The 20,769-nt window shown below is 39.3% G+C and overlaps 2 protein-coding genes across 2 annotated transcripts in view; both read right to left on the bottom strand.

The window, feature by feature from the left end:
* LOC149154195 (metacaspase-1-like) overlaps nt 1-20,769 on the bottom strand; it is a 173,131-nt gene that overhangs the window by 89,328 nt on the left and 63,034 nt on the right. The gene's annotated exons all lie outside the window — the stretch shown is intronic.
* On the bottom strand, nt 9,959-11,865 carry LOC149154196 (uncharacterized; the record flags this gene model as incomplete). The annotated part of the gene is made up of 1 exon (XM_089439382.1): nt 9,959-11,865. A coding segment is annotated over one exon (1,614 nt), but the record flags the coding sequence as incomplete, so codon positions are not given.

The following is a 20,769-nucleotide window of genomic DNA, read 5'->3' as shown; positions in this document are numbered from 1 at the left end:
TTGCTGGGATGATGATTACCAGAAAAGCTTAGATGTATTGAAGGAAAAGATGGTTACAACACCTATTTTTTTGTTCCCCAATTGGAAGAAAGAATTCCATGTACATGTAGATGTGTTGTGTATAGCGTTAGGAGTAGTGTTAACCCAACCATGCATATGTGATATTGACCATCTGATTGCATTTGCAAGCAAAAAGTTGTCTAAGGTAGAGAAGAATTATTCGCCCATGGAGCACGAAGGATTGGCGATGGTGTATGCACTCCAGAAGTTCAGGCATTATTTGTTGGGTGCCCACCTCAAAAATGTACACTGATCATTCAGCTTTGAAGTACCTGGTCAACAAGCCTATGTTTGGAGGGGAATTTACAAATGGTTACTATTATTTTAGGAATATGACTTTGAAGTAGTTGTGCAGTTAAGGAGATTAAATGCTGGACAAGATCAAATTTCATGAATTGAGAATGACAAAGAACCTACAAGTATTGATGATGGATTTCCTGATCTGCAACTCTTTACTGTGCGCATTGCAGATGAACATTTTGTAGACATAATCAAATTTTTGTCTATGGGTACAACTCCTGAAGGGTTTATGACACAATAAAAGAAATAATTGGTGGTCAGGGCTACAGATTTTTCTGTCATTGTAGGGAACTTATATAAAATGGGATTGGATGGAGTTTTGTGCAGGTATGTATCGGATTATGAAAGAAAATATCCTCATTGAAGCACATGGAGGAGTTGCTGGAGGACATTATGCTGGAAGAGTGACTACACAAAAGATCCTACGAGGCGGGCTATTGTGGCCCACTATGCACAAGGATTCCAAGGAATATTGTAGGACATGCGATGTCTATTAGAGAATGGGGAGGCCATTGCGAAGGGATAAATTTCCTCTAAACCCGCAAGTGTCATTACAGGCATTCTATAAATGGGCAATAGACTTTGTGGGATCGATTCAGCCACCATGAAAGAAGACAGGAGTGCGATACATCATCACAATAATAAAATACTTGACCAGGTGGGCTGAGGCACAACTAGTGAAGGAGTATAGTGAAACTACAACTGTGAATTTCATATTTGAATACATTTTGTCTTGGTTTTTCTGTCCTAATATTTTGATGAGCGATAGGGGTTCACACTTCCTAAATGAAACAATTGTTGCTCTGCTTGAAGAATTTCAGATGTATCATCAGAAAAGCACGCTGTATCATCCTCAAGTGAAAATTATAGTGAAATCCTTTAATAAAATCCTGGAAAGTTCCTTGACAAATATTTGTAATGGAAATAGCAATGATTGGGATGTGCACATACTAGCTCTTCTTTGGGCATATAGAACTATCTGTAAGAAATTGACTGGGCATACACCATTTAGGTTGGTTTATGGATAAGAGGCAATGATGCCAATGGAGTATATTGTGGCCAGTTTGAGGATTGTTGCAGTCATAGAGATGGTTGATCAGGATACCATGGAAGAATGCCTCGCGCATATAGTTGAGTTCTAAGAGGATCGCTTCTTGGCAGGTTTTCATCAGTAGGCACAGAAGGCTCGCAAAAAGGTGTGGCATGATCACCACATTAAGTAGTGCACCTTTAAAAGTGGATATTTAGTATTTCTATATGATAGTAAGTTCATGAAGTTTCCAGGAAAATTTTAGATGCATTGGCTGGGGCCATACATCGTCAAGGATATTATGGATGGAGGTGCAATTCATCTCGCAAAGCTAAACGAGGAAATGTTTCCACGGAAAATCAATGGGAGCTGGTTAAATTTGTACAGGGGCGATCCCACCCCTACGCAATGAATATATGAATGTAGGACAATCTTAGTACTTCAGGCAGTTGCAAGGAAGTACAAAACTATAAACTAAGCTGTCAGAAGGATAGTTTGGTGAAGAGAAGGGGCTGCGTGACAATTAGGAGAAAGGCGCAGAAGGGAACTGTGATGAGGGAGTTTCACTAGCTTGGTGAGTCTCGTGTAGCTTGGCTAAAAGGTGACCATTAGAAGCACTGTAGATGACTAGATGGCAATTTTTCTGTTAAATGGAGTGGGGGGGGAACATTTAAGGAGCATATCTTTGGAAATCTGTGCCCAAAAGAGAATTAATGACAAAGATTTGGATGGAACAGATGGATTTGAATTCAAATTGGGCTATAACTAGCATTTGCACCAGATGTTGCAAAGAAAACGCCGTAAGGCATAAAGTGCGGAAATCCATCATCCATGTAATGTGTGCATTATTCAACAAGGTGGATCTCTCTAAATTTGTTGCAAACATTTATGTTGTTGCATTTCTAATTTATTTAGAATCTACTACTACCTCCTCTTCTTGGAATATTAAATTTCTTATCACCCCATGATGACAATCCCTCTAATTATTGGCATCACAGTTTTTCCACTTTAGTGGGTTTACCTTCAACCTAAAGAAACATGAATTTGAGTCACTCAATTAAAAAGAAATTGCTAAATTGCTATTTATCAGGTTTTGAGTAAAAACAATTAATAGCTCATATTTACAACCTTTTAAGTCTTGTATTTATAACTCATATTTATAACCCTTTAAAATGAAACTGACTATCTATATTTTTATTAATAATAAAAAGAATCTTCTTTATAAAGCTGACACTCACATGCTACTCCTATATATTTATGTTATATTTAATATTCAATGTCTTTCAATTGAATGACAAGATGAAAGCTCAACTTAATTGCACCTTTAAAACGTGACTTAAAAGTTTAATTGGTAATTATTTATTCAGTAATTTGTACATTATTAATTGCAATCTCTCTTGAAAACCAATGTTTATATCAAAATTTTAAAAATTAACACTCACTTCTCCCGTAGTCTGGTGTTTCTTTATTTGATCGTGGTACTCAAGATTGCTTTTCTCCAAAGTATCCAACATGAAGATGATATCTTATGTGTTTCCGTGTTTCTTTATTTGATAATGGTACTCAAGATTGCCTTTCTCCAAAGTATCCAATGTGAAGATGATATCTTATGTGTTTCCACTTTCTCAGTAGGTTCATGTGATTATTATTATTTTTGGTGTTAATGTTTATGTTTTTTTATGCCCATCCATTATTTACTATCTAAACATTGATTGAAAATCCGTAAGTGGCTAGTGTGAAAATTGCAAGGTATGCTGAGAATTTGGTTATCTAGTAAGGTTAGAGTCATTCTTGAGTCATTATCTTTACCATCTCAAGAAGAAGAAGAAGAAAAGCCTATTGAATTGAAAAAGAACCCTAAAAAGTGTTAGGATCCATGGGTCATTTTTTTTGCATCATGTAGCAAGATCACATGGTTAATTGATCATGCCACATGAAGAATTAGCCTTTGCCAATTTTTAGGCTTATGGCTAGGTGATTTTTTCTACTAATATACTTATACCAATTTACCATGATAATTCTCTTTTAAATTAAAAGGCAAGCACAATTTTTTAGTGCTTCAACTTCATTTATAAAGAGTTTAGTGCTGATAATTAGTAGATTATATGAAATTTTGAAAATTGCACTAATATATTATTGTTGTAAGGCTCTACATTCCCAATGGAACTCATATAGTGAGTGGATAAAGAAATAAGAAGTTTTTCAAATGGTGAAATAATTTTCATATGCGTGATATTGTGATCTAGATAAATAAAACCAAACTCTTCATTTATCATGTGTCTTAAGTCTTTTATATCTCCAGTGTATTTTTCGTACAAATAAGAGGCATTTGTTAATCATGCATCATGTAATATGATCTCCAATCAGTAGAAAAAACTTAATATCAAAGAAAGAAAGACAGAGGAAAATGCTTTTAATGTCCACAAATGACTCAATGTTACAAAAGAGATGCTTGCTAATGAACAGGATAAGGTAGCTTGGGAAAAGTGTAGTAACAACTTTTATAAAGAATCTTATATAGATTTCCTGTTAACAACATATTAAGATATTTTAGAGAGTAGTTAAGTATGTTTAGAGATGTGCTAAAGAAGATAAGGTCATTAAATAAAAAAAGAAGATAAACATCAATTCTTATTCGAAAATGATACAAAAAAGAATTTGTGGGAACTTACTACTCTTGAGAGAAGCTTCCTAAAATTTCCTAATGGTGCTTCTCCTTAAATAAATAGGTTTAAGGCTACATCTAATTACATCAACATGGATAACACAAGCTCTCAAGGATATGGATGTAATGGAGTTGCACACCATTTCCCAGTTGATGCATGCAAGTTTGGAACTATGATCATTTATTAATTAGTAATGCACTTGCAAGATAGACTTCAAACCTATGTTTATTTAACAATAAAATTTTATTGGGACAAAATATGATACACGACTACCTTAAAGGAATAAGGTAGTACTCCCCGAATGGGATGCCAGAAGCATGAGAGGGTGGGGGATGGGATGCCACCATCCCACCAATCAACACGCGCAGGGGACGTGGGAGCACACCCCTCTAGAGGATTGAAAGGTACATGGAACAAGCAAGGGAGTTCCAACACACACATGAAGCTCCTCCCTCATTACACCATACACTGCTCAATGAGACGTAGCACCATCCAACTTGATTTTGTATTTTTGATGGATTTCAGCTCAATCAAGAGCTTTGTCATTTTGCTCTGCCCCATCAATTCAACATTTATTCAAGGGCAGGCAAAGGCACTTAGCTTTTGCATTTTTCTCCAAGCTTTTATTATGCATTGTATATTGGAAAGCCTCTAGACAGTTCTCAAGTCTCAGGATGTTTATCAAGAAAATGCTCGTCCTTGGCTCTTGCAATTTCATTGTCTTCTAGTTGTTGTGGAGAGCGAATTCGGGATTATGTTGTTATGGTTCTGTGTCTTGTGGCTATTTTGGGATAATGCACACATTGGCAGTGGAGTCAGACGTTTAGGCTGAGACCTCTAGCCTGCCTCAGTGGTTCCCTAGTGACCTCCTAGTCCATTGTTAGGCTTTCCTGAATCTCAGTGAGGAAGGGGATGGAATTAGCCATGCCAGTAGGAGCACTCATTCCAAATTTCACTCTCTTCCAATGATGGAATGTGTTCGTGCCACATTTTGCAGGTCTAGGGTCTTTTCTTTACGGCATTTTTTTTTAAATTCTCACTATGGTCATTTTTGAGTGGTCTGCAGTTTTCAGTTAAGGGGTTAGCAGTAGCACAAGGCTTGCCCCTAGATATGGGCCTATTAGCTCCCCTTCGCCCCCCGCCCAAGCCAATGACGATCATCCTTGGATCTTCACAACCCATCCCAAGACACTCTGGGAGGTCCAACCTCGAGTCAAAAACACTTTCCATTCCAGCAGACTCCCCTACTCTGTTTGACCAGCAAGACATGCTACATCAACATGCTTAGTCCGCTTAGGTGCAACTCATTACCAGGAGCGTGGCTTCGCCAAGGCCCAAACGAGAGTAGAAAGCTCAGCAGCCAGGTTTAGGGAACTTACACTGCAGCCAATTCAAGATGAATTGATTCAGCTTAAACAAGAGTTGGAAAATGAGCAGTGCACCCTCACTGATTCCGAAGTTTTGGCTGAGGTTGCATAGTGGATGACCAACATTGGTCATACTCGAGGAAGATACAACCAATATATGTACACTGTGGACATCCACTGGCACCTGAAATTTTTCCTTGGTAGGGTTCTCCTTGAAAAAATGCAACCAGAGAGGACATGCTTCTCTCCCTAGATCGTATGCGAAGACAATTAGTGTTTATGGTTCAGAGGCTTGGACAAATTGAAAGGCACATGGGCATCCTTCTAGAACCAGGCTGCTCTCCAGGAAGCTTCTCTCCTTGGATCGTATGCAAAGACAATTGGCAGCATTAGATCAAAGGCTTTGACACATTGAAAGGCACATGGTCATCCCTCCAAAACCAAGTTGCTCTCTCGGCAGCAATAAGTAGCCCATACAAGTAAAAGCCACTGAATCTGATCACTCCTCATGATGGTTTTCTCAATTAGTTTGTTTATCCTCATGCAACATTTTTGTTTTTTCAGTTCCTTACAGGCCCTAGAGGCCTAGTTACATTTTTTAGACTTCTAGATATAGTCAACAAGGCTAGTTTTTGGACTAAAACTCTTTTGAAAAGACTGAAATTTTGTATCTGGTTGGGCCTGTCCAATGGAAGACTGTATCAACACTAAAATGTAACCCTATGTTATCAGGCAATAGAAATATTTACTTCACAAGACAAAAAGGAATAAGGTGATACCTTTTCACTTCTGGCCCTAGGAATGAGAATATGGTGGAAATTATTGATGGTCATCCTCCTAACTAATAACCATCAAACTCTATCTTGTCATTGGGCTTACTTTGGTGTTAGACATGGAAGCTCCTAAGAGAGATGAATCCAAATTGGTGACCCCAACTATGCATCCTGCTTTCTATGTCCTCGGTTGAGCCGCAAGAGCAAGTCAATGTCTCATTTAAGGCTGAAAAACTCGGTTGTGTGAAGAATTAGGTCTGAGACAGACCACAGATCCGAACTGAAGTTTGAGGAGTAGCAAGGAAGCCGAGTTGGGAATGTTTTTGGCATAATATTTTGGGAAGGGTTTCTGCTTGTTTGAAGCAAGTTTCAAGGGCAGAGTGCTGGTCTATTAAAAGCTGAATTACAGTTTTGTTAAGGCTGAATTTCAGGTCCCTTGAAGAGGCTGAGATGCAGCCTTGTTGAGGCCAAGTCTCAGACCTGTTCAAGAGACCAAGTTGCAGCCCCGTTGAAACTGAGTTCAGGGATTAACGTTGAGGACGAGATTTGGTATCTTGAGGGCTGAAGTTCTGGTGTGTTGATGGCCAAGTTCAGCAGTTAAGGAGACCAAGCCCTAGCCCTTTTGGAGATCTTTTTAAGGCGAGATGTGTGGCCCATTTTAACACTGAAAAATTGGGTTGTGTGAAGAATTAGGTCTGAGACAGACCACAGATCCGAACTGAAGGAGAGCTAAGTTTGAGGAGTAGCAAGGAAGCCCAGCTGGGAAGGTTTTTGGCATAATTTTTTGGGAAGGGTTTCTGGTTGCTTGAAGTATGTTTTAAGGGCAGAGTGCAGGTATATTAAAAGCTGAAGTACAGTTTCATTAAGGCCAAATTTCAGGCCTGTTAAAGAGGCTGAGATGCAGCCCTGTTGAGGGCTAGTTTGAGGCTTGTTGAAGAGGCCAAATTGCAGCCCTGTTGAAGCCGAGATCAAGGACTAATGTTGAGGCCGAGTTCTGGTATCTTCAAGGCCTGTCTTGAGGGCTGAAGTTCTGATGTGTCGAGGGCCAAGTTCAGCAGTCACGGAGATCAAGCCCTAGCCCTGTTGGAGGTCTTTTTAAGGCCACATGTGTGGCTCATTTTAAGGCTGGAAAACTTGGTTGAGTGAAGAATTAGGTCTGAGACAGACCACAGATCCGAACTGAAGGAGAGCCAAGTTTGAGGAGTAGCAAGGAAGCCGAGTTGGGAAGGTTTTTAGCATAATTTTTTGGGACGGGTTTCTGGTTGTTTGAAGTGTGTTTTAAGGGCAGAGTGCTGGTATCTTAAGAGCTGAATTACAGTTTTGTTAAGGATAAATTTCCGGCCTGTTGAAGAGGCCAAGATGCAGCCTTGTTCAGTCCAAGTCTCAGGCCTGTTGATGAGGCCAAGTTGTAGCCCTATTGAATCCAAGTTCAGGGACTAATGTTGAGAGCGAGTTCTGGTATCTTGAAGGCCTGTCTTGAGGGCTAAAGTTTTGGTGTGTTTAGGGCCAAGTTCAGCAGTTAAGGAAACCAAGCCCTAGCCCTGTTGGAGGTCTTTCTATAGCACAGTTCTGAGGCCAAATTCAGTGTTACTTCTGCTGGATATTTAGGAGACCGAACTCTGTTTTGAAGGCCGAGTTTTAGCCCTGTGGAGGCCATGTTTCAGCCCTGTGTAGTTCAAGTCCAGATGTTGTTGAGTTTCAGTCTCTTTTAAGGGCTAGTTGCAGGCCGAGTTCTGGCTTTTTGTGGAGGCTAGTTCGCTGTCCTACCCGAGTTCTGTTGAAGAGGGCAAAGTCTGGCCGAGTTCTGTTCAGGAGGTAAAGTTGAGGAGTCCGAGTTATGTTTCAGTATGAGGCAGGTGTGTTACACGCAGAAGTGGATGAAGTGAAGACTTCATGGTGACTAGGGCAGAAGAATTGGGGTTGAATAGGTCAAGAGGAACAGATCAGAAACAATAAGGAAAAACAAGGATTAACGACAAGTCAAGGACCAGAAAGCAGGACAAAGAAGAAGGACAAGTGGCTGTGACCAGGATTGAAGGTGCAAACTTGAGAGTGGCATTGTTGGGTGACAACCCTTAGTAAAGAAAGGGAATTTGTGGGAACCAGGAAAAGTGAAATATTTTGAAAAAATAGGTTAGTGCCTACAAATCGCTGAGTTGGTGCTCAGCTGAGGAGATTGGAGTCTCCTGTAGGTTGGTACCTACAAAAATAGTAAATTGGTTCTTACTAAGGATTGGTGTCCTCATCTTCTTGACAGGTTGGATCTGCTAATTTTGTAAGTCGGTGCTTACAGAGGAGTGGTGTCCTCACAAGTGTTGTAATAAGTTGAAGATTGTTTCTGAAAAGCATTCAAGTGTTTCTTATAAAATATCTGTTTCATAATTTAGGTGTATTAAATAAGTTGAAGACTGTTTTGAAAAGCATTCTAAGTGTTTCTTATATTATATCTGTTTCATAATTTAGGTGTATTAAATGTTTTCAAAGCTAAAAAATTGTTAATTGTAATGAAACACTGATTAACCCCATCTCTCAGTATTTCCAACAAACAATTGTAATTAAGTATTACTGTCTACAGTATTAGAGTTCACTAAGCAAAAAATTGTTAATTGTAATGAAACACTGATTAACCCCATCTCTCAGTATTTCCAACAATTGTAATTAAGTATTACTGTCTACAGTATTAGAGTTCACTAAGCAATGCAACTGATCCATTTAATTTGACAATGCAGCTTGCATGCAAATAAAGAGAAATCTAGTCATGCAACCTCATAATTCCTAAGCTGAGAATTCATATGTATGGGTTTTAAATTTTAATAGGACCAAAAGCCTATGGGTCAACAGGCTTAACAGTAGAAGCACATCCATATGAGACATTCACGTATCCAAAAGATTAGCAGCTTTTCATTTATTAATTATTTTATAAAGGGGCAAACTGGGATGGACATAAACTTATGAACAATTGCACCCTTATGGTATGTTTTCTTTGGGAATTCAAAAACATGGACATTTTGGGAAGAGAATAAAAACACTAAAAGAAACCCTCTGTGGCAACTGTAACACCAAACAGGAGGAGTAGATTGCTCGTAATTTTGATTCATTACATGTGCAAGGTACCAAACAGGAGGAGTAGATTGCTCGTAATTTTGATTCATTACATGTGCAAGGTACTATAGCCAGTAAGCATCGCCAAGTATAATGATTTTCAAGAAACTGGTGAAGGAGCTTTCATATCTTTAAAGCATCTGCTCCAATCATTTGAAAAAATTAAGCCCAAGTTTGGTCAGGAGACTGGATGTATTAGAATTGAAAGGACTGGATTCTCAGCCTTGAATTCCATACTCGGAAAAAAATATGGAACGGCCATGACTAGCTCAGTGCAGGATGTTGTAATTGTGTTAAGCGCTTCACAAGTTGCCTCAGTGAAGGAGAAGCCGAAAGTATATCTACAGGACACATTATAGCAAGGTGAAGTGATTTTGAGATCTTCACGAGGCGCTGTGTCCCGTAAGCCAGGGGTGAAAACCTCATGTTCCCTACCTTCGTTAACAAGCATGCATGCCCAAGCAATGATGTTGCATCTATTCCCATAGCAAGAAAACGATGGATCCAAAGACTTCTTGCCAGAGGTGGCAAGTAATTCCAAAAGCGCCACTCCATTACCATAAACATCTCTGCCTTAGCAGACGCACCACATGTCACAGCATGTTCTTAAGTAACATACGCAAGGGCCAAAAATGCTAGTTATATCTGTTGTTGCATTAGTTTCAGAACCTCCAAGAGCATGTATACACAAGTTTATTGTCACTTCAAGCTTTCTCAAAATCAATTCTGAGCCTCGTATATTTACAGTATTTGACAGATTTAATAGACTCCAAGGTTGGAAATCATTGCCGCAATAGTATTAACTTTAATCCCTTGCTGCCATTTTATTCCACTTTCCCCACCTGACCATAGATATAGCTTGCCCTAGAGTATGAATTTTGTGCACATTTAATAAAGAACGAAGCTTTGTTTCAGTCTCACGGTAATCTTAAGTAAGAATATGTTCAGACAGATCATTTCTTGTTATGAAGATTATACAATGAATTGTAAACTGTTTCCCATGCCTGTGCAGAATCCATCTGGTGCACAACTTGGGATGCATGTCGCAACTTTTCAAGGCCACGTCCTAATCGGGCTATTGTAGGCATTGCATGAGCAGATTCAACAGCACATTCTATCCCATCCCCGAAAGCTAAAAGCCCTGTACAAGCCAGAATGCTGCCACCAAAGCTTACCCAAGGAGTACCTCCAGTTGCCTTTCCATGTCTTTTACGCATGATACCATAAAAGGCTGTTCTCATAGCTGACAAGCTCGACCGTTCAGCAGCTGCTATAACACTGTGAGTTGCAGCTCGGAGCTTTTCTGCTGCAGCTGCTGTCTTCGCAGTAGCAGGAACATGAACTCCATAACCAAAGCCTATTTTCCCAGGAATAATTCCCTTAGAAGCTGGAGCTAGAAGTTTAGCAGGAGTGAAAACTTTTCCTAAGGTAACAGCTGCAGTTCTCTTTGTTTGCAGTAGGCCAAATTTCACAATAGTAGGAACTTTAAAGGTGACCATCTTCGCTATAGTTGAAACAGGAACAATTTTTGAAAATGAGGTTACACCCACAACAGTTGCTGCTCCTGCAACGACTGCTACTACAGGTTTTCCTCCAAGCACATTTCTTCTCTTTGGATCTTCCCCTTCAGAAGCATCGTCAAAAGTATCAGATATAAAACAATTGTCAGCTAAGTCGGCCACGTCTCGGGGCAAAGAAGTATTCCAATAACTTCTAATTCCAGCGAAGCTACTGGCGTCGACAATTGCAACTACTGTTCCAAAATCTTTAGCCTGTCTTTTCAGGGCTTGGGCAAACAGAGCATGGCACTTGTCTTCATAAGGAAGCTCATAGAAGTCTGCATCTTTCGGGAGCTTTTGCTCTTGCTTAAGAGGACTACGTGCCTTAGAATTCAGAGCAACTCTGAGTCCCTCAACAGCAATCCGAAACTTGTTAACATGAGATAACACTTCGCAATCCACCTCTTTGCCTTTCTCCACCTCAAGAAGCATCTTCCGAACACAAACTAATGCCCTTTCTAGGGCAGGAAGATTGTTAAACATATCATGCAAATCTACAAGTAAGGAATAGAAAGAATGTGCAAACGCAGGAATTTGATCCACATCACGGAAGTCACAACCTGCAGAAGAAGAGGCAGAACTTGCAGTGGAAGCACAATTTGATCCCGAATCCAGTGCCAATAAATTTTGCGATGTGAAAGCCGATGAGGCTAAAGCCTTTAGGGCAGAAGAGTGAAGTGGACTGGCCAAGATATGCCTCTGTGAGCCCATGGGAACACTTGAAGCCATGTCACCTGGTGATGGTGTCATTTTTCCCAAAAGGCCACTGCCCTGAGCTATCTCTGCTAAGGGTTTTATGGCACTTTTATTTGGTACATCCTGCTTGGAATCATGTTCACTATTGGTGCCTAATTCACCACCTTGACCGTCTCTATGTGGAGTTTCAAGAATAAAGAACAGGGAATGATTTTCTTGAGCAGCTTGTTTTGCAGCCAAAACATGACCATAAAATCCTGTTCCAAAAATTGTGCGTAAAATTTGTGAGCCAGCATAGAGTCGGTCCCAGTATAAAAATGATTATGTGAGTTTGAATTAAGAACTGAAATGCTGTGGGTTGGGCTGAAGACTTGCCACCACGACATTCCATTGCCCTCGGTGACTGGAAGGAAAAATAGCAGAGTTATGTTTATTAAAAGGTGAAAATTTCAGAAACAAGATAGTTATACTACATTAAATCAAGAGAAATGGAAGACTAATTTTTCCTTATGAGCATAGCATAAACCATAGACAAAGTGCCTTTCAACTGTGATAATTTAAAGGATGAAATCCTATTTAAGTATATTCAATAATCAAGAAACAAAACTCAGAATCTATACAGAAGCATAATAGAATAAACCCGTTATGGGCAGTTTCAGTTCCAAATAAACTCAGCCTGTATAGCTTAAGGCCAATGGGGCTCCCTCAATGTTAACGGTTATCAATATACATTTGGTTAATATCAGGCCATTGCCGCAAATTAAAATTCTTGTAGATAGAACTTCTTCAGACATGTTAACAAGTAATCACACCTGGGGCTTTCCTTGTTTTGTATTTCATTTCAAGCTTCCTTGTTTTGTATTTCAAGCTTCCTAGGGCGATCAAGCTTCCTTGTTTTGTATTTCATTTCAATCCATTTGTCTTTAACATAAGCGATGGTGTATCCACTCTCTGTGGTAATTGTTGAAATCAGATCTTAGCCAAGATGGCCATTTTAAAAAACGTATAGATACCCCTGGGCCCTCACACTGGGCCAAAGCACAGATGCTAGCTATCCTTATTTGTGTACCAAGGGAGATTTGGTATAAAATTTCTATTTTACCTAGATGAGTCAATCTTAATTTAGACCTATATTGATTGCTAATGGATTATATAATTCATTTTCATGAAAAGAGGTATAGCTGAAAGAAAATGGCCATCAAAATATTTAGTCCCATACCGTTCTTTGTGGATCAACATTTGCAAGGTGAAGAGCCTGCTTCATGGCCTCTTTTGAGGGCTTACAAATTATGGGTGCCTTCCGGGTTGTAGAGTTATGAGTGGGCATATCCAAGTCGTTATTGCTTTCAGTAATTTCTGAAGGAGGGTTAAGTGTCTCAAAGCATATTATGCCTTCAAAGTAATCATCCAACCCTAGCTTGTTAAGGACCTTTAACATGAACTTTTTCATTGTTTGTAAATATCTGTTTTACACAACAAAGTTACAAAAGGTTGAGAAGTATGTTTATATATTTCCAAATAAAACTACAACTTCATCATGTGTTATCATCATATAAAGAATTTGAAGGGATGCATATGATCTTACAATTTTCCTCTCAGGCATGCTTAATAACAAGTTCTTCAGCACAGGGTCTGGTTTAAGATTCTCATATGGAAATCCTCCATGAAAAAAGTTGTATAAGAAATATTTGATTCCAGTGGGTGAAGAAAGACATTGTTTTTTACCAAAAGCAATATATGGTATTCCAAACAACGTAAACAATGCAAGTCAAATCAATGGAATTTATTGTAATTTTTCTTTTATCAAAAACTGTTTAGCTTAAACTTAAATCTTAAACTTAAAGACTACCGATAATTGGAGTTTCCTCTAACCAGAGACAAACGCTCCAAAGGGATTAGTCGAGTCGACCATTCCCTTATTCAATGAGGGTATGGATTATGCAGTGACAACAGTTTCAATAGTTGCACTTGCTAGTCTTGAACGCACAACATTTTTGGTGCTCTCTACATCTTTTTCTTCCCATATCTCAGGCAGGGCTTCTCTAATGTTGTTGTGAATACTTTCAAGGGAAAAACATGATTCCTTTGTTCGGACTGAAGTTCACACCTGATGATGACAGTGAACACCAATATTGAATTTGGAGAAGATTGGACCAATTAAACGATCTTACAAAAGCCTCGTATCCCATTTAGAAAGATATAGTCTTACCAATACAGTTTGCAGGCCTACACGCTTTCCTGTGGCTATATTCCAGTGACTGTCATCTAATAAAATCTGCAATGAAACACAATAGATTTAATAGCAACTCCTGCAATAGACACTTTTGAAATGACCTGCATACTGTAAAGAAAAATGGATGTTGTATGGTATGCCACAAGCCAGAAATGGCTGAAGTATGTGTTTCTAAAATTTCAAAAATAAACACATATAAATGTTATTCCACGAATTCCCTAAACTCGAGTACGCCCAGAATAGGTTTTGATTTTGCTTCTGATTGGTTAATATGAGTTAAGAGTTTATTTTTCTAAATACGTAAGTCACTCCAGATCCAGAAGCATAAGTATTTGTTAAAAGTATTTTTTTTTATGATCCGAAGAGTATGGTCTACTCAACATCCAGAGGTATAAGTATTTGTCAAGAGTTAAAGCCTAAGCCAGAGGTATAAGTATTTGTGAAGAGTTAAAGCCTAACTCCTTACTGTAAGTCATCAGCAGAGTTAAAACTCAGCTTCTTACACACCATTATCAACCATTTATCACAGCAGATAATTCAAAATGGTATGGTTTTCTTGGTATATAGTGATAATTTCACCTACATTCCCAAATAACACAAGTGATAACTAATATTATTCATATTTCCAAAAAATAAATCTTTCTGATTTCTGAAGTATGATGTATGGATGTTTATGCTATGAGAAGGGCGATCAAGCTTCATAGTGTAAAGAAAAATGGATGTTGTATGGTATGCCACAAGCCAGAAATGGCTGAAGTATGTGTTTCTAAAATTTCAAAAATAAACACATATAAATGTTATTCCACGAATTCCCTAAACTCGAGTACGCCCAGAATAGGTTTTGATTTTGCTTCTGAAGGGTTAATATGAGTTAAGAGGTTATTTTTCTAAATACGTAAGTCACTCCAGATCCAGAAGCATAAGTATTTGTTAAAAGTATTTTTTTTATGATCTGAAGAGTATGGTCTACTCAACATCCAGAGGTATGAGTATTTGTCAAGAGTTAAAGCCTAACTCCTTACTGTAAATCATCAGCAGAGTTAAAACTCAGCTTCTTACACACCATTATCAACCATTTATCACAGCAGATAATTCAAAATGGTATGGTTTTCTTGGTATATAGTGATAATTTCACCTACATTCCCAAATAACACAAGTGATAACTAATATTATTCATATTTCCAAAAAATAAATCTTTCTGATTTCTGAAGTATGATGTATGGATGTTTATGCTATGAGAAGGGCGATCAAGCTTCATACTGTAAAGAAAAATGGATGTTGTATGGTATGCCACAAGCCAGAAATGGCTGAAGTATGTGTTTCTAAAATTTCATAAATAAACACATATAAATGTTATTCCACGAATTCCCTAAACTCGAGTACGCCCAGAATAGGTTTTGATTTTGCTTCTGATTGGTTAATATGAGTTAAGAGTTTATTTTTCTAAATACGTAAGTCACTCCAGATCCAGAAGCATAAGTATTTGTTAAAAGTATTTTTTTTTATGATCTGAAGAGTATGGTCTACTCAAAATCCAGAGGTATAAGTATTTGTCAAGAGCCAAGAACAAGAATTGAAATTGCCTTAAAACAGTTGCCAAGAACAAGAATTGAAATTGCCTTAAAATCGTATGAAAACAGAACAAAATTGTTTCGCTTAGCAAATAAAAATTGATTGATTCCATTGAAAGAAAAAAGAATGACCTGAAGCGTTTCTTTAAAATGGAACTTTACAATTCTTCATGCTTTGTCCAAAGGAATCAGATTCCAAAATGTGTAAAAATCCTGTCAGGGCACAACTTCTGAGATGTATACTTAACCCGCTCTCCAGCGACATTTTTTGCCATGAAATCGTTCCGATAAACTCAACATTTTGACCAACAAATTTTCCAGTCAAAAGTTGCCAATTTCCCAACCACGCTTGCACTTGAAATTAAGTTTATGACTTAAATTGATCCTCTCATGGCGGAAATGCATACCGCAAAACCAACAATTAAAAAGATGACGACGACCACCTAATATTCCAATGAAATATTATTCGGATTACTTTGGCACAAAAGCAATCTCCGTGGAAGTGCGCGTATCGACAGAAACAAACCTAAATGAGAAGAAACCCTAACAACACAATTTCAGGCCCTAGATAACAGAAATCCTCCCAAAAAAGAAGAATTCGAGCCCAGGATCGTCGAGACCGGGAATCTAAGAGAAGATCTATGGCCTAAATTATCGAAATTCGACAAAGACCGTTCAAAATTACGGTCGGCGACAATAAAATACTTGATTTCTAATAAACCCAGCCGATTAATCCTTCATAAGATGGCAAATTCCAGGGCTTTCGGCCCATTTACAGATAAATCAAAATCCACACTACATTTTCGGAACTATTCAAAGAAAAAACATGAGACCTTGAAGCTTTAGCTTTCTGTGCTTATCGTTGAGCTCCTTCGTGACGGAGGCCTTGTCGTTTGACACCATTTTCAGCGCAGAATGTGGAAGAATATATTATTTACACAATAAACCGGAGTAACAGAGGAAGAAATATCGGTATGTGGAATGGCGATTGGCACTCCGCGCTCTTCATTACCCCGACCGTCTCAGTGACATTTTTGATCGACGGTTCTGGTGTTTGTAATCGTCTAACATTTCATCGTACGGCGTCAGAGGAGGACACGTAGGCAAAATGGGGGATCGATCTCAGAGGGAAACGCCTTACGGCGTAAATATAGCATCTCACTCCACATTCAAACACTTTTATTCCTGAGAAATTTCCTTGAGCTTTTGTGCCTTAGTTTGTGCCAAGACAATTGTTGCATGTCTAGAGGGGATTGGAGGGAGACTCGAGAGAAGTTTGCACAACAAGGACTTGGGTGGGAGGCGAATTTAACTAAGTGGCAGAAGGAAATATTCTGGGAGAGAATGACTGCAACACAACCCATACCTACCACAGTGCCTAGGTCACCGAGGCCTAAACTATCTGCCTTTGCGGCAAGAGAAAAGAAGAAAAAGGAGCCCCAAAAAGCGCCGCTATGGCAATCGTTGTGCAAGAATCCTACATAGATCAAACATAAGGGTTAGATGGATAAGAGGAAGTAGCTAATGGAACCCTTGGACTTAGATCAAGAAGAGATAATTATGGGGATTAAAGAGATTGATGCAGATGAAGACGTGTTGATTACTCGGCTACCACCTTATATACCCCCTAGGAAATCCACAACCAAAATTACTAAAGACCCAGTTTCGACGAAGTTCCAGGTATCCACACCATTGTTACTAGAGGAGGTACCTTTTAAAGGAAATTTGTTGGCCCTGATATCATTTTTGAAGATGGAGGATTGGGACATGTGAGATCAGAAGAAGTTCCCACAATTGGAACCGAGCAAATATTTGAAGAAAGTCTACTACGAGGAGTCAGATGTTACATGACTTGAGCCAATGAAGTGGGAAACTAGAATTGAGCACGCGAGGTTGCTCAACATGTTGTGGGTGACACATTTTAGCCGCAACACCATTAACACTGTCTGTCTGCGTTAACTATTGACGCTGGTTCACGATGGTTGCCTTTGGTTAGGAGGGCCCATTCCAAACACTGATATGTTGATCCACTGAATAACCTTGTTGCCATATTAGAGCGTGAACCCCATAGATTCTTTTGTGGGGAAATCGTAGGAGAAAACATTGCCAGACTAGATGAAGAGTGTATTCAGGATGGTGAAGAAGTCATATGGATATGCGATTAGCTCCATATCAGATGGCATTGTGCCATTTACTGCACAAATATTGGCTCGAAAAATCATGAGGAAGTGTGGCACTCATGAAGTTCCAGTGCCAATAGTATTTTTGGCTACGTAGTGTGCCAAAAGAGTCTAATATAATTGTGTTCAGTATTTATGTCATGAGTTCTTGGAGGATTTCCACGAAGCCCAGGATGATGGCAAGGCATTCCACTACATGTGGCTACTTCTGTTGATCGCGCTAGTCGAATGGAGGATGCCTGAGGAGAGCTAGTTCCTGTAGCATGATCCAGACTTATGCGAGGCAGTGAAATTCACCTCACTATGGGTGATGAAGGATCCTGAGCACGTCATGGAGACAAGGATATTCTATGTCCTGTTTGATTCTGAGTTGAGTATGGTGATCAACAAATTGCCGCGGTTATCACCAAGTTTACACGAGCAATATGCTAACATTGTAGACTTCAAGGCTTATTTTCACAATCTGTCTATTAGAGCAAAGAAGGTAACCATGGGCACATGGCATAAGTTGACATAATTGGTCGCATAAGAAGATATTATGGGGGTCATCAACAAATGGCCAAGCGAATGGCGCACCCCATCTGATGCAGGTGTAGGAACAAGTAAGGCCGTAGAAGGCACAACTACGACAACAACAAAGAAAGACAAGAATAAAGAAGCACATAAGGATTCTATAAAAGAAAAGGCTTCTTCGAAAGAAAAGGCCACATAATAGAAAGAGGCATGTAAAAAGGAGAAAGAAGCACCGAAAGTAAAGGTGTATGCAAAAGAGACGGATGTGCCAAAGAAGAAAGTAACAACTTCGCAAGACACTATTGACCTCGAAGAATTGGAAATTAAGTGCACAGATGTGGAGGTTTAGACTCAAGATGAAGAGTGATCTGGATTTAAATAGGTCCAAGTGGACTTGGTAGGTGGCCACCAATATCCACCTGGATCAAAGAGGAAGGGGCACAAACTTGGAATCCCCCTTCAAACTCAAAAGGAGGCAGAAGTGGAGTTCCATAGGACCCCGCAAAAAGCAGAAGTCTGATAAGTCCGTGAGCACAACACCATTGGTCCTCATGAAGGGGGACCTAGATGAGATTGGCGATGTGGTCCACATCGCCACATAAACTATTTGGGGCCACATTGAGGACCAATACCATCAGGTACTGGACAAGGTACAACAGGGCCTAAGGGAATTGCAGGTTTAGATAGGGTGATTCAAGTGAGAGTAGGACAAGTGAGCCTGAAGCAGGTGAGTATGAAAGCCTTAAAAATGGAGATCACCACAAAAATCCATGTAGTACAGTTACTAGAGGGATCCTTGCACGTTGAGACTTCAAAGGACAGGGCGTGCCTATTGCATCTGAAAAATTTGAGACTTAATCTTGCAGCACTCCCCATTCAGTCATTGAATGAGCTGCATCAAGGATTATCAGATGAGATCAATTTTTGGGAACAATGAGCCTTACTAGTTATCAGTGAAGTCAAGACCTACAAACAACAAATTTTTGAGGAAAACATGCATGTCCTCAAAGAATGAAAAGAGGTCGTTGCATGTAGTCAGTAGATGGAAGCAATGATAGTAGAGGTCTGTAGTGAGCTTCCCAAGCTCCAAGTTTTGGCAGAAACAACCTCCTCAGAGAAAATCAAGAAGTTAGCTGTTGTAGTAAAGGAGTCAAAGGAGGAAATTGGTAAGGTTCGCTTTGAGTTGCTACTACAGATATCCAAGCTTCAACTTAAGCTACAACCAACCACTCCTCTGGAAGTCAGAGAGCAGCACAAGGCTTTTATTAAAGAGGATATGACTAATGTGGAGGCGACAGTCAAGGATTTTAGCCAATTGTTTGAGCAAACCATGGAGATGTGGACTCACTATAGGAGGATCCACACTTGCAAAAAATTGAAGTAGACATATGAGAAAACAGGAGCAGTTCGATAAGATCAAGGAAATAATGCAAACCTTAGCACTTGTGCAAAGGTTCACCAGACTGCAGGAGGGAAAGTTCATCCAAACCCAAATTGATGAGCTACGTCGGAAGGCCTCCATCATATCCTCAAGGACGCAGCCTTGGGCTGATGAGGCAAGCCAGTTAACACAGATAGTTCATAACAAGTTGAAGGCTATGCATCAGACACAAGGAACCATGGGTCTTGCAGTCAAAGGTCCAACTACAAAGAAACTAGTTGAAGAGGTTCATCAGGCTGTTGCACAGGGAGAAACAAATCTTCAAGCATTGAAGAAAAATTTTAGTGGTCTGCAAGCAAAGATTGAGGCAACACCAGTAGAGTGACTAGGGAATAGTCACGAATTTGTGTTGGGGGCCTATTGGGATAGGGTCCCCTAGGGTTAAATTTTGTAATTGTTTTGTTCATATTGTAAAGTCTCGACATTTTGAGGAGTGGAGCATGAGTAGTGCAATTCGATAGGGGTCAAAGGGGATTTAGGAAGGTCAAATCCCCTTAGTTTGTTAAGAGTCAAGTTGTCTTGTGACCCGACCATGGTTCACAGACCATGGCATTGCAATGAAGAAATATATAAAAAGGAGTCATAGAAGAGTTACAAGAGGCAGTTAAGGAACCAATAGATGATCTAAGTAAGAGATAGAAGTCTATTTTTTGTAATTAGGCAAAGGGGAAGGATCCTAGAGATGTGTGTGCGAAGACCTTGGTAAGTCCACAGCTGAGTGCGTGGGCCCCTGTAGCTGTGTGCGCAGGGTTGGAAGAGTTTGTAATTGAATATCTAAGCATAATAAAGGTTGTTTTGAAGAGTTATTCACATATCTATGTATTATTGTCTATCTATGAATTTACTGTATTTCTGGTCTGATTGAATGCAATTAATCTAGAAAACACTTAATAGATGCGCGAAGAAGTAGATCTGCTTAATTATATGATGTTATGAATGTTTAGTGCAATCGACGAAGGGTTCAGATCTAATTACTATTAGTTAATGTAGTCTGTGGGTTTTAAGGGTTAGGGTTCATGAAGGTCAGGATAAAACCCCTAAGTTTAACAAAAACACATCATATAGTCCTTTGGATGCAGAAACCTAGTTCTGGCATCCCCCAATACTGCCTCGGGTGAGACTGTAGCCTGTGCTACGTGGGTTTTTGCCAAAAGGGTAAGTAATGTAGGGTATTATTGGTTAGCACAACTAACTCTGAACTTGGTTCCAAGCCCCCTCAAACCAATAATGATAAATAGAAGTATTATTACTATTTTCCAACATGCCTCGAAAGAAAGC

This window comes from Pinus tabuliformis, chromosome 9 (genome assembly GCF_031772625.1).
Source record: "Pinus tabuliformis cultivar Carrire ecotype Pingquan chromosome 9, CPIR1, whole genome shotgun sequence".
NCBI lineage: Eukaryota > Viridiplantae > Streptophyta > Pinopsida > Pinales > Pinaceae > Pinus > Pinus tabuliformis.
The sequence above is the reverse complement of the archived record's forward strand: the minus strand, read 5'-3'. Positions and strand labels throughout refer to the sequence as shown.